At 42.7% G+C, this 13,897-nt stretch overlaps 1 protein-coding gene across 1 annotated transcript; it reads right to left on the bottom strand.

Annotated features, from left to right (window-relative positions):
- Positions 1-626: 626 nt before the first annotated feature.
- Positions 627-12,050, bottom strand: LOC131564328 (protein-glutamine gamma-glutamyltransferase 6-like). Its single transcript, XM_058814719.1, has 12 exons — positions 11,858-12,050; positions 11,285-11,524; positions 10,653-10,771; positions 9,422-9,550; positions 8,054-8,231; positions 6,490-6,625; positions 5,997-6,100; positions 4,976-5,218; positions 4,108-4,434; positions 2,909-3,066; positions 1,107-1,240; positions 627-780 (listed from the first exon to the last, which is right to left on the bottom strand). Exons 1-12 carry the CDS (start codon positions 12,048-12,050, stop codon positions 627-629), a joined length of 2,115 nt encoding a protein of 704 aa, XP_058670702.1.
- Between the last annotated feature and the right edge of the window lie 1,847 nt (positions 12,051-13,897).

Raw genomic sequence — 13,897 nt, 5'->3', positions numbered from 1 at the left:
ATGAGGGACTGGCCTTAAGCTGGAGGAGGGCAGGTTTAGATTGGATATTAGGAAGAAATTCTTCCCTGTGAGGGTGCTGAGGCCCTGGTACAGGTGCCCAGAGCAGCTGTGGCTGCCCCATGATCCCTGGAAGTGTCCAAGGCCAGGTTAGATGGGGCTTTGAGCAGCCTGGGATGGTGGAAGGTGTCCCTGCCCATGAAACAAGATGAGCTCTAAGACTCCTTCCAACTCAAATAAATTTATTATTCTGTGATAATTAAATTGCATTCCATGAAGCTTATAGAACCAGTGATTTTAAATGATGTTCCTAGGAAATCCAGCTGCTATTATTGCTACAGGCTCTAATGCTGCAAACCATCACACTTGATCCTCTCCTTCAAGTTTAATGATATAATGGTTCCCACTAGTAATTGTATGTGTAAAGGCCCATAAAACAGGCTAGAGAATGAGAAAGGTGACACTGTCTTTACAGTACAGTCCCTGGTACCTTTTTATTGGTTTCCGTTCATATTACATCACTTTATTTTGGCTGAGTAATCTGCATTTCTGTGCTTCCGGTCACGAGAATGCATGAACACAGCACCAGCCTCATAAACAGGCAAAACTGCACTGCTGTGCAGGTTATATCACTGAGTGGGGGCCACATGAATCATCACAAATCCCTTAATGTCTGAAAAGTGGGTGCAAACCAAGTCCACCTGGAGCTGCCTGGTGCCACTCCTGTAGGGAATGATCTCAAACTCCACTGTTGAAGTCTCCATGGGGGCCATTCTTTCCACACTAAAAGAGAGAATGCATTTGTAAGTTAAAGCAGCTGAAAAATTCTTGCTATGTATTCTTCTGAGCACCCAAATTTAAGACTATATGCCACCTCTCCACTCCCTGAGCATTCTGTAATTCAAATTGTGGCAAAAGCAGTGCAAAAACTCCATCTGCTGTATGGAGAGTACTGACATCGTCGCATTTTGTCCAAGGCTGGTGCAGATGAAAGTCATGAGGTTGACAGAATAATCTTTTTAAAAACCCCACGGGTACTCCAGATTTCCCAGTTTTTCTCCAGATTTCTCACCAAAGTGAACAATGACCAGTCAGAAGTGTTGACATACCAGATTCGGAGTTGCTCTTTGAGCAGGCCGCTGCCCTCAGCTCTCAGGACACAGTCTGTCACCTCCTCACACAGGGGGTTGGTGAATGTGACCTCCACATTGACAGGCTTGTGTACCATAGCTGGACCAAGGACCTACAGAGAGAAAACATTCTGCATCAGTCTCGTGTCTTCATAATGCTTTTCTCCTTTCATTCCCATTGCAAACCACTCACCCTTAGGGTCACCTGGGCAGGAAGGAGCCAGGAATTAGCTCATGTGTGTGGTTTTGGGGAACAGAGTGTGAATGAGTGTGGCTAAGAATCAGCAAGCTGCTGTAGAATCAACCATTTAGTCCCTTTTTTAACTAGGTCAGTGCATGGTTTCATGTATAACATGATACTCATCAGAGTGAGAACACAAGTATTGGCATACATGGCTAACTACTGGAGGCACCTTAAATTAGCTTTAACTGGGCTAAATGAAAGGTTTGGGACTGGAGAACATAAGGGGTGTGAGGCAAAGGTGAATTGTGGTGTCTCAGGGAAAAGAATGCAAATTAGCAAATAAACATATTCATTACCTTATTTTGGCTGAGATAATGTGGAATTGGGATATCTGGTATATAGTTGTAAATAATGTAATATAAGGTAACATCATTGAGAGGTCCCAATTGCATTTCTCTATTACTGTCTCCATGTTTATAGGGAAGTTTCAATCAACAGAAACATAAATGCTTCTTAACACTTAATCACTGAATGGGAGTAATTTAATCCAGATGCCTGCCCTACATAAACTGGCTTTGCTATTTGCATGACACAGCACAGAGACTTTGTAAAAAGTCTCACTAGAACTTGGCATTCAGAAATTGCCAGACCTGCAAAAAACCACAATTTTTTACTCCTGTATGTGACCTTGCTTTTCTTGTATGCTACTGACAGAGTGGTTTGGGACAACTAATCCAGTCTGGAGGCCCTGAAGGGCTCTGCACATTACCATATTCCCTCTGTGTTATTTACAGTAAGATGAGCAGATAGCATTTGATCCCATGAGTTATGCAGCATTTAAATCTGCTGTCCAAAACCAGTTCAGCTCGTTTATGTGGATGTGATGGGCCATGCAAAGCCAGGACTGTCCCTGGGCAAACATAGTGCAGGATCTTTCCTGCAGGCTAAGAACTGCTTTTTATTCATTGTACTACATGTGTCAAAAGTCAGTTAAAAGTGGAAAAAAGAGAAAGCCTCCACTTCTAATTAATCATTTGGGAAGTGTTGCAGAAGGTGAAAAGTGACATTTATCATGATACAGTTAAAGAGCTTTCTTTGAATATTGGTAATAGAGAGACTCACAGCCCCAGGTGTTATCAGCTGGTCACTGAAGGTGTCTTTGTTAAAAATCAGTCTTCCTAAATAAACTGGAAGATATTGATCAGACTTTTCTAACAGAAGGGGAGGTCTAAATATGGATGAGATTTCTTTCTCTGTATTCTGCCTGTCCATTCTTAGGTAGACTTACCTTGTAACTGTTGTAACACTGAGAACTTGATCAGTGCCACATAACAAACACTGACAAGAATATCCCAGCACAGCTATGCCATGGAAAGATTTTTCTTTTTTTTTAATGCATTTCATTTCATTTGTATCATATGGCCTGTTACTACAGCAACAAGATCCAAGATCAGGCATGATTTCATTTCCCATATTCCTTCCCATGAGGAAAGGGATGGAGTAGGAAGATGTAGGAGATAGTAGGAGATGGAGTAGGAATTCCAGTCACTGCTTCTCAGCACATCTCTCAAGGGTCACAGAGGGGACTAGCTTTTACCTTGATGGTGATAAAAGGATCCTGGAGCACAATATCCTTCTCCACGAGAAGTGAGGCTCCCTGTTTCATCTGGCACACAGCAGTCACCAGGATCTTCCTGTCATCCACCAGAGAGTTTTTGTACTGGGAGTAGGAGATCTTGAAAGAAATCTCTTTCACTGTAATGAAACAGAAACAAAATTTCCCTCTCTTCTTTTTTTTTTTTTTCTGAGTATCAGCTATCTGTAAGATACCTGTGTTTTAAGGAGTAATTCTCTTATCACCCTGGGGCTACACATTTGTGAGTGTTGACACCAACAGGCAGGAATGATGCTCATGGGTGACTTCTACTCACATTTACATAAAGCACTAAATGATCAGGTACAGTTTGGTATCTGGGCAGTCTGAGGATGGATGGATGGATGGATGGATGGATGGATGGATGGATGGATGGATGGATGGATGGATGGATGTGGCAATACCTGCTGGTGTTTTTTTCATTAAACTGAAGCTGGGGTTTATTGCTCCTTCCTTGCAAAGAGGGCAGAGGTCAGAAGGTGGATTGGTTGAAATGCCCTTGCAGATGCAGCTGTTCAGCCTCTGCCTTGCACAATCAGAGTTGCTGTGCCAGTGAGGAAGGCAATGGAACTCAGTATAGTGAGAAAAAGAATTCTGCTGGAACTCTGTAATGAATTCTAACGTGTTATATATTAGCTTGAGAGGGTAGTTCTGTCCATCTGTGCTGCCTCTCATTTTTCAGCACTGTCCCTCTGAAAGCAGGGCAGAGACCCCTCTCTGCAAGTGGCACAGCTCTTCCTGCAGTCGGTGGTTTCTGTTGTGCTGCTGTGAAAGTTGCAGGCTTGTTTTCCTCCCTTTAATTTGTCTTTTTGTTTTGCTTAGGGGGAGCCAGCATCTCACTATTCTCCAGTCCATGTCTCTTAGTTGTTCTCTCTTAGCAAAGAAGGTCATAATGTAGCACCAACAGTGGCTGTGCTGGGTCAGACAAAAGGTCACCCTGCTCAGTCTCCTTTTTGTCAGTGCCTGAAAGCAAATGCTTAAGACAGGGAAAATATGTGTGTTTCTTTTCCCCTGAATAGCCTTGACCTACAACTGTTTGCAGGTCATACACCTCATGAGCCATTCTTTAAATTAATGTGATCTGACCACAACCCAAAACTATATCTTGTCCAGTAATAAAAGCTGTAATAAATCAAAATTACCTTCTTCAGATCCAAGTTTAACAGACCTATGCAACTGCAAAATCTCTGCCTTGGGTTTTCTGGTGTAGAGAATGGCTGAAGCCTTCAGTTTAACCTTTATGGTCTTAAAATCTGAGATCAAGTTTTTGAGTGTCAAGGTAAGGAGGATGTCCTGGCCAACCACAGGAGATGCATCAAGGAGCAGCTTCCCTGAGATGCTGGGGGTTTGTGCAGGGTGTGCCCTTGAAAATCCTCTTCTGGACCTTGGAATTCTGCTTCTTTTCCCAGGTCTTTTCACACCCAGCAGCTTCAGTGCTTTCTTGTACACCTGCCTTTCTTTCAGGGATCCTGCATTGAAAGGTACCATGGTCAGAGATCTCGTGCATGTACATGCTGTGGTGCCATGAGTGATCTCAGACATTTAGGGAAGCTGAGAAGGGCAAAGAAAATCAAGAGCAGAAAGTGAGGTCTGACCCTAATGTGAATTTTGGCACAAAAGCAAATGAATGTGCGTGGCCATGAAGGCTGGAAAGTAAAACCTGCCCAGGTGCCCAGGTGGCTGCTCATGGGCACCCCTTAGAAGCTGTGGGCAGTAGGAAGGTAATTCTGGGGGAGATCAGTTCTGCATAAGGTGGAGCAGTTACCATCTCCTCTGAAACTGAGAAGGATGAAATAATCCTTTTGCAAAAATTCTCCCCAACCAGCTCTCCAGAATGGCTGTTGTTTCAATTGAATCAATATCAGCAAGTAAGGAGCCCTAAGACTTTGAAAATTCACAATTGCTTGGCTCTAGAAGTAAAGAAATTTAGTCAGTGCTCAGTCCAACAAAGGCCTTAATTCTTTTCACACCTGATCATCAGTGGCAAAACTATTGCAATAAAGAATTTACCTTCTGGATATTTGTAATTATCAGTGACATCCACACGGGCGTTAGTGCCCACTGCTTTGGTGCTGATAAATTTCCCAATCTTCCTGGTGTCAGAATAAATTCTCTCTTTTCTTTTCTTGCTGTAGCGAATCCAAGTAACACAGTCAGCATTCACTGCTGCAAACACAAATGGGCTGTCGTAATCCAGGTCCACATCCCCTTCCTTAATGGCTCTGGTGGAGGCAGGACCACACTGATAGATGCCTGCATTACAGAGGGGGAAGTTGAACAACATAAATCCTCATGCTGACAGCAGGAGGGAGAGGCAGCCACTCCAAAGACACATTTGGGAGAAGTAAAGCAACATAAATCCTCATGCTGACAGCAAGAGGGAGAGGCAGCCACTCCAAAGACACATTTGGGTCAAGTACAGTGTTTTAATGTCTGTGTGATGTGGTAACAGCATGCCCTGAGATTCCAGGTGCACTTTAGATCAAAAGGTGGGGCTGCACAGGAGGCTGGTGGGGAGAGCTGAAGCTTCTGGTGATGGGTGCCATGAGAAATGGTCTCACCCACCAAAGGCTGCATGCAAAACTCTCAGATGGAAGGAGAGGAGTCAGAAGTACAGTCAGAATGAGAGATGGGAATCAACAGTGCTGGGTGTGCATTGAGAAGAGCCAGGAAACTGAATTTGTTCAACCTGGTAGTGAAGAATGGGACTGTGTGATGTGAGCAGCTAAGACAAGCAGGGGTGAGATAAGTGAACTTAAGATGTGCTGGCTTTTGTGGAGGCGGAGAATTGAAATGAAAAAAGAAAATTGTTATGCTGCTCAGCAATCCAGAGGCTGACAGAAAAGCTCCTTACTGGAGATTGATGTGGGTATTGCTTTTCTTGTGCACCCAAATGAATGCTACATCTACAGGGGATATATAGAAGAGAATTGTCCTGAAATTTTTGGTAATTTCAAATTTCAGTTTTTTACTCCTGGCAATCCTTAGGAGTAACATTATCTACAGGTTTTCATATTTACAACAGTGTTACCTTTGCTTCTTTCCTGGGGTGTTGCATCCAGAACCTGCCATCCATCATAAAAAGAGCCGAGGTCTCTTCTAACAAACCAACTTTCATTCCAGACATGGAAATTCCTACAAGGGAGGTAGAATGCAGAATATCAGATTTGTACAATGCAAGAAATAATTCTAATTCAGTGAAGGAAAGCTCCACTGTGGAGAGAGCAGCTGCTGTACTCCTTACATGAGCACCTCCTTCCCCTTTTTGCCAGCTTTTTGTGTTATACCTCTGAGAAAGGTCGGGATGTTATGAAAAAGAAATATTAAAAGGAAAATACTTCATTTCAGAGTCAATAATTCAATATTGGACATTCCTGAACAAAAAGCCAAAGGTCTGGAGTGGAGCTTTATATCACTGGGATCATAAGGTCAGGGTGGTTTTGGTTTCTCAGGAGCATGATTCTAGATATTTTAATTAGCGGGGAATATAATGGAAGAAATATAAAAGAAGTATGTATATTTACCACACACTGTCTTCACTCAAGTGCAGGTTGTTTCCAGACACATCAATGTACTTATCAATACTCAGATTTAGGTTCTTGTCATGGGCAGAGTTGAAGTTTGTAATAACACGAGTAGGTATTCCCAAGCACCTCAGTACTGCAATATAGAATACCATAAAAGCTCTGTAAACCTATTTTGCAGACATATAGAAAGTTTTTCTCTTGGTCACACAGTTTAGTGCATGTTTTCAGTGGTGAAACAAGCCCTCCGAAATTTCCCTCCAGCCATGATGCAAGCCACACTCATTGTGCAAAATTGCTTAAAAGACACTTTGACTGACATGACATTCTTAGCTGTCATGTCCTTTTAAATAAGATTTTGGTTCATCCATTTATTTTAATCTTTGATTCCTTACCCTGTTCTCTCTCCCATTTTCCCTCTGTTTGTTCCTTGTTTCTTTTTCTGCTTATGGAGATACACCTCTCAATTTTCCTTTGTATTTTCCCTACAGAGGTTTTGGTGTCTCAGAGCAGCTCTGACTGGACACTGCTAGAATTAAATTATTTTCCTGACTTGCAGCTCCCTTTACAGGTCCTCAGAATTGTGACTTGCTCTTGTCATCAGCTGATAAGATACAGCAGTAGAAAACTGGCAGTGTGAGAAAATGACTTAAAAGAATACTGGTTTTCTTTGAATCCTTGCTTTGAAACAGGAAACCTTGATCTTTTCACCAGCCCAGCCTGAAAAACCCTTTTGGTTTTTGCTTACTCACAAAGTTTTGTGTTTACTCACAAAGCTGGCATGCATTATTACAACCTGTAAACTGAAGGATTAACCCTTCACACATGGAGAGAAGAGGTTCCTCACTCTTCCCTGCCAGAGCTGAAACAGCCTGAACAGAATTGTCACAAAGTTCAGTTCGTAGTGAGCTGCTGTCAGAACCCAGGACATCCCTCTGGCTGCCCTGGATGACTCGAGACCCTGGCAAGGGGCTCTCAGACCTTGGCACAGAGTCAAAAACACCTGTGCCTTCAATTTTAGCCCATGGAAACAATTACCAACTTTATATGAGGATTTACAAGCCACAAGAGTTTGGGCAGAATGATAGTTAATTTGTCACAGGGTGAAAATGTAGAATTTTGGGGATTTAGAATGGGGGTTCAAGAGGTAAGATGGAGGAATCTGGGCGTGTCTTGTCCTTCTTCTTCTTGTCCTCCATCTCCTGCTGTGATGGTGACACTTCTGGATTGGTTTAGAGTAGAGGCAGACTGTCTAACATAGGTGATAGGTATTGGAAAATTATTGTAAATAAAGTACACGTAGTTCTTAGTATAAAAAGCTAACACCACCACAAGGGCAGTCAATGTGCCACAAACCAACCTGCCAGACAGATCTCAGCAGGTGAGAGAAAGAATGGAATAGATAAGAGAAAATAAACAACCTTGAAAAGCAGACCTGAGGAACCTCAACTTCTTCACTCGCAGGGCTGGGAAAAAAGACTTTTCAATACCTCGGGAGCCATTCCAGCAACACAAAACCTGAGAAGCTGCGTGTGTGGTGCCACTTCCAGCAGTGCCAGCGTACCTGTGCAGGTGACTCCTGCGAAGACCCAGCACTGTCCGTAGCGCACGGGGCGGTAGCGGGTGCGGTGCCAGCGGCGCAGGATGGTCACGCTGCCGCTCCAGCGCAGAGGGTTCGTCCCCGAGCGGAACCTCCCGCTCCACTTCCCTTCCACCACTCCCTTATCGTCGTTGCTGTTCACCTGAAAGAGTCCTTCTCGTGAGAGAATTAAAGTGTTTACAGGAAAAGAGAGAGGGAAGTAGTTAGAGGTGACCCTGTGTGGGTAGCACTGTTCTTGTTGACTGGGTGATGGGACAGAATATTTGAATTTTAGACAGAATTTCGTCTGCTCAAAGGCCACACACAACTGGACCAAACCCAGACTAGATTGTAGAATCTAGTAATTCAAAACTGACTTGTTTTCAGTACAAGTGATCCCAAATGTACTGACTGACACCTATTTACATTTTCTCTGTTTCAGCCATTGATCTCACCTCCTTCTATGTCATTACTCTGCTAGAATCTGCATTCATGCTGCTTCACATTCTCAAGTGATTTATGGGAGCCTTGAGAAATCCATCTTTTCTCTGAATGTGCATTTGTTGCAAATGTGCACATAGTACAGCTTGCCCAAACTTGTTAAATGTGGTTGCATAAATTTGTGCACAACCATTGTAGAGCCTTGTTTAAGTATCAAGTGTGGTGGTACAGGATGCAGCAAGTTATTTTTAATATTTTTTCCTTAATTATTTGTAGTTATAGTAATTTTGTACATCTGAGTAGAGTTATTTACTTTATATTGAGGCTGAGAATGCCTAAAGTGAGTGCTGTCCAAAAGGCTGAAAAATATCAGTTATAAAGGAAGAATTTGCTAAGAGTTGTGGTGAGGCATGTATTATTTATATAATAGAAAACTTTTCAGCTGCCTAGTTGTGCATTTATGGGTTTGTGAGGAGGAGCTGTAACTATTTGTTGCAGGAAATGCTAAAAAGCTCACTGAACAAATATCCCTTAAGTAAAGAATGCTAAATTCAGACATTAAATGCAGCTGAACCAGCACTGGTTTTCCAAAATATTTTGTGCTTCTCTTGGGTGTTTGAAAAACTTAGCAAGTGATTTCAGAATAGTCAAAGGCTTTCCAAATTAGTGAAAAGATCTAATGGACTGAGAATCTGTCAGGAAAACACATGTGAGGTTTGATGTTTCTCAGAAGTTCTTGGAAACATTCCTTCAGCTGTGAGCAAACTTTTGGGAAGGAGAATAAATCTCCATTTTACCTATTTTGTAGCTATTTTTTGCTTGGCTACACCTATGAAACATTGAGGATTTCATGCTGAATGGTGAGTGCGGGTTGGGGTTTTGTTGGTAGGTGTAAGTACAGGATGACTTTACCGTGGCACTGATAACCCTGCTCACGTAGACAGGGCTGTTCCTCCTGGACACATCCAGAGCTGGGTCCTCACGGTGGTTCAGGCTCCGGTCCAGAACAGCCAGAGAGATATCCAGGATGTCCTCTTCAAACTGGAATCAAAACAAGCAATATATCAAAGCTGATTTCATAAGAAAACCCAAGGATAAACTCCCCACCTGGTTTCCTTCTCTGAGCTTGGGAGGAAGATGGGAATAGAAGAGTTTTCTGTACTGTTAAAGAAAACTGGGGCAAGAGGATATTATAATCATTAAGCTGCCAACTCTCCATAGTGTTTTAAAGATGTCTGAGCACAGTGTGGGTGCATGGCCAGTGGCATTCACAAGGACATTATGTGCCTGGTGGCACAGACAAGATCACTGTGGGTTTGGCTCAGCAGGGCTCACACCCTCCCACATCCTGCCCTGCCCCTTCAGGCACCTGTCTGTTATGAAAGCTTTGCCCTCATGGGCTGCCCCCACCTCATATGAGGTGATCTGATCTGAAAGAAACCCACAAAAATAATTATTGTGGATTAGGGTCACCAAGACACTGCTTGGGCCCAGAGAATGCCCCAGTGCTTGGCTGGATGGATGTGGCCAGGCAAGGATGGCCCTTGGCCTCTGAGACAGAAAGGAACCCTGGCCTTGTTTCATTTATCAATGTAAAAGCAACCATGGGGTCAGGAGGATAAATAGAAATGCTGTCTGCAAATGCTGGTACAGTTAGAGGGCATGAAGGGGCCAGGGATGGTCCTGGCTGGCCTGGGCAGTGGCAGGATGGCTGTGTGCCTGGAGATGGGCTGTGGTTCTGTCTTTGCAGTGGTTACACTTGGAGGGCCAAACTGCTTTTCAAAAATTCCAACAGGACTTGTTTCAGTTGAGTACATTTGGGGTATCCTTTTAGGGTCTTCTGCCCCATTACTGAACACATTGCATAATATAGTTTTACCAGTTTTTCTAACAGGCAAAAGAAAACTTTTGCCTAAAATTATGCTTTGTTTCTTTTATTTCTGTATGAGCACATGCCACACAGAGGAAATGATTCTGATGCTGCTGTCTGTAATGTAATGAAAAATGAGATCATATCTGCAAGAAGATCTGAAGTGAGGAATATTGAACTCTTATACTATGAGAGAATGATTTTTTTCTCCTCAAGATCCTATTTACCCACTACTCTTATTTTTACAGTTCTGGAGGAGGTGATGCTATTTACCTGTCCATAGTTCCAAGCTTCTTCTTGAATATCTTTCTCCACTCCCTGAAAGATGATTCCGCTGTCATTCAGGACATACTCCTGCCTCTCCTTTTCATTAGCCATGTAGACATCATCATCTGCAAGCAGAGTGAGACATGATGGCTGGAAGGAAATGGTTTTGCTCTAACTGAAAATCTCAAATAGAGAGCAGTTCTAGGGATCAGATGAGACTGCCCATACATTCAGCCTTAGGACTCTCTGCTACACCTCTGTAACCATTTAGAAAGTAAAATAAGCATGAAATTCCTTTCGGGGAACTGACTGTGTTCCTGTCCCTGCAGTAAGCACAGTATGTATCTTACAGGCACTTGTTACTTGTTTTACAAATGAATGCAAGAACCAGAGGAAAAATCAGAGGAAAAAAATTCTAGAATGAATATTTGTAATATTTACTCCCTTTGATTTCTTATCCTACAAGCAAGAGTCTGGGTCTTTGATGCCTCTCAACACTGAAGAAGGGACAAAAACTTCATCCTTGATGTTAAGCAAAAAACCAACTTTCTGTAGCTGTGACCACCAGGCACAGACTTCACTGTGACACCCAGGTTTCCTGGCTGAGACAATGAGTTATTTGGAGGTTCAGAGCATACCTGGACACCAGGGATTGAAGAGTAGCACAAACTGGCCCAGGACTTTGGAGGAGAGCTTGTTCCCAGCGAGGACCTGGAGCTGGAGTTTGTATCGCCCGACGACGGCGTCGGCTGGGCTGAGGATGCTGAGGCTCAGGCAGCGAGGCTCGCTGGACTCCTGGGTTGCACTCCAGCCATTGGAACCCTCCTCAGAAAGGCTAAATACGGCCTTGGTCTGCTGGGATTCTTCTGGAGATGGTCCTGCCAGAGGGAATGGTGGTTTGTGGGAGGTAGAGGTGAATTATGTTATGGAGAGAACACGCAGCGCTGCAGGGATGTCCTTAGGAGCAGAGATACAGCCTTGGTGTGGAAATGAGGATGGCTCCTGCCTTCCTTTGAATTATTTACTGTCTCTTGCCTTAAGGTGTAGGTCAAACTTTAATATGGGAACTCCTGAGCCTAAAAGGGCAAGGAATCCTGAGGGGAACAGGGCAAACTTTAATGTTTCAAGAATGGGCTGTGTACACCTGTAAGGCACAAGTATTTTGGAGCTGGAATAAGCTGGATATGAGATGACTGCCATGGGGAGATTACCTGTGCTTGCAATAAAGGTGAAGTTGTCCCAAGATTGTGCTGTTGTTTTGAGGTTCAGAGAGATGTTGAAGGGCTGCCCTCTCCTCAAGATGAGTTCTGTGCTGCTGTAATCAGAGGTATGGTGTGCAGCTTTATTTAGTTTGGATTGCCAGTTGACTTTTCCTATTTTTAGGGCTGAGAAGACACAAGACATGTTAATTAAAAACATTTTCCTTCAGACTTGCACACCTTTTCATTGTGTCTAATGTACAAATTTTATTATATTTTTATATAGCTGACATTATGTGCTATAGGAACAAAGAAAAAAATCCATTGTTATTAAAAATTGAAAAAAAGCCAGGGAGTTAGACAAACAGCTAAAATATGAACTCTTTTCTGTAGGGTTCTTTCAGAAAAGATAAAAACATTCCAAAATTCAGAGAATTCATCTTTAATTTAAACAAAAAGTCAAAATCTTTTGTGTTTAGATAAGATTTTGTTAAAGTCTGAAGAGACTTCTATTCCTCATGTTCCTGCCCTGTTTCTGTGGTGATAGCTAGTTCTCATAATGTTTTACAGATTTACAGAAAGAAAAATTAAAACTATTAAAGTATTAAAACTATCATCAGGAAATGCCAGGCTGGTTCTGGAAACACTGCCTGACAATGATGTCTAGGAGGTTCTTATCTTCAGTGTGGAACTTGCTTGTTATCTTCTCACGTATCTTGTATCTAAATTAATTTACAGCCTGTAGCTTGAAGCTGGGTGTTATTTCACACTCTGTTGGAGAAAGATTACAAACAGAGGAGTGGCATATCTCGAGGCAGTGCTATGGGTTGCTCTATTGTATCATGATAGGTTGCCCAATGTTGAAAATGAGGCACTGAAGCTTAGATTATAAAAGCTTCAAGCTTTCTCTTTCCTTGATAAATTAAAAAATTCCCACAACAACAAACAAGAACAAAGCAGAAAAATGAAGGTTTCCCTATGAAAACAGGTGTTTGGAAAGTGCCCTTTTCCAGTATGATATTCCAGAGGAGTTTCAGGTGAAGAAAACCCCCTGCTCTGAGTAGAGCCTGTTAACCCTGTGCAGAATAATGCTGCTGTAAGCATTTCCATAATTTCACTCAACCAAGAAAGGGGCTCATGTCTGAGAGAATCTATAGGCTTCTACTATAATAATAGGGTGAGATTTCAGTTTTCTGCTGCGTTTGCAGCACGGAGTTTTATTCTGTGAAGGCTTGATAAAGGCTCAATTGTACGAATTTTTCAGCTTTTTGGAAGAATTGTGCATTTCTGAGGCATTCTCCAGGCAGTAAAGGCCTGGAGCAAATGACTTTCCTGTAGTCTGTGTGCATAAGCATGTGTGAGTGTTTTCAGTTAGGGGTCTTGCTTCAGATGTATCACCTGGAGACAAAAATTCCATTGGCAGGAGTCTGAGTTTGAGTCACATGGTATGAAATGCCTGGAAAGCATGTTGCTTGCATCATCACTTCATTTTCCTGCCTTAAACATGTTTAATTGAACAGGACCATGGAAAGCATCATTCCTAATATCAAGTCTTCTAATTTAAGGGTGACTTAGAAGGTGTTTCTGAAGGGCACTTGGAGTCAGGGTTTGAAAAGGAGTCAGTTTGCCTTGCTGCACTTTATCCATGTGTATCCTGAGTGCCCAGGCTCTGCAGGGCAGGGATGCAGGAAACTGAGAGCATTTTGCACATTTGTAAATAAAAATGTCATGCACAGAGGATTTAATTATATGAGTGAGGCTCTGATGTTAAAGGACCGAACAGTGCTATTGAACACTGTCAGAGTGTCACAGGCAAGGTCAATATGGAAGAGGGGAAGTGAGCAGAAGCAGGAAAGATAAAGAAGGCAGTGGCTAGCATTGGTTTCCTCTAACAATTTACTGCATCAATAGTTTGATTTGCCTTGTGAAGTTCATGGCTACACAGGCATTTCCAGAGAACATGTGCAAGAGATCAGGAAGAAAAGTTCCATATACGTGGCAAGAGCACAGTAAAGCTTGATGCCAGTCTTTTCTCCACGTGAATCTCAAATT

The sequence above is a fragment of the Ammospiza caudacuta genome, chromosome 15 (assembly GCF_027887145.1).
Source record: "Ammospiza caudacuta isolate bAmmCau1 chromosome 15, bAmmCau1.pri, whole genome shotgun sequence".
NCBI classification, from domain to species: Eukaryota; Metazoa; Chordata; class Aves; order Passeriformes; family Passerellidae; genus Ammospiza; species Ammospiza caudacuta.
This window is presented reverse-complemented; position numbering and strand designations above follow the sequence as displayed.

What these genes read in the sequence shown, in the direction of transcription:
- LOC131564328 (XM_058814719.1), bottom strand. Translation starts at nt 12,050, where the DNA reads ATGTCTTGTGTCTTCTCAGCCCTAAAAATAGGAAAAGTCAACTGGCAA. An exon ending in TAATTACAAATATCCAGAAG is followed by an intron (nt 4,435 to 4,975) that starts GTAAATTCTTTA and finishes CTTTCAATGCAG; the next exon opens with GATCCCTGAAAGAAAGGCAG. An exon ending in ATCCTTTTATCACCATCAAG is followed by an intron (nt 1,241 to 2,908) that starts GTAAAAGCTAGT and finishes TTCTCTCTGTAG; the next exon opens with GTCCTTGGTCCAGCTATGGT.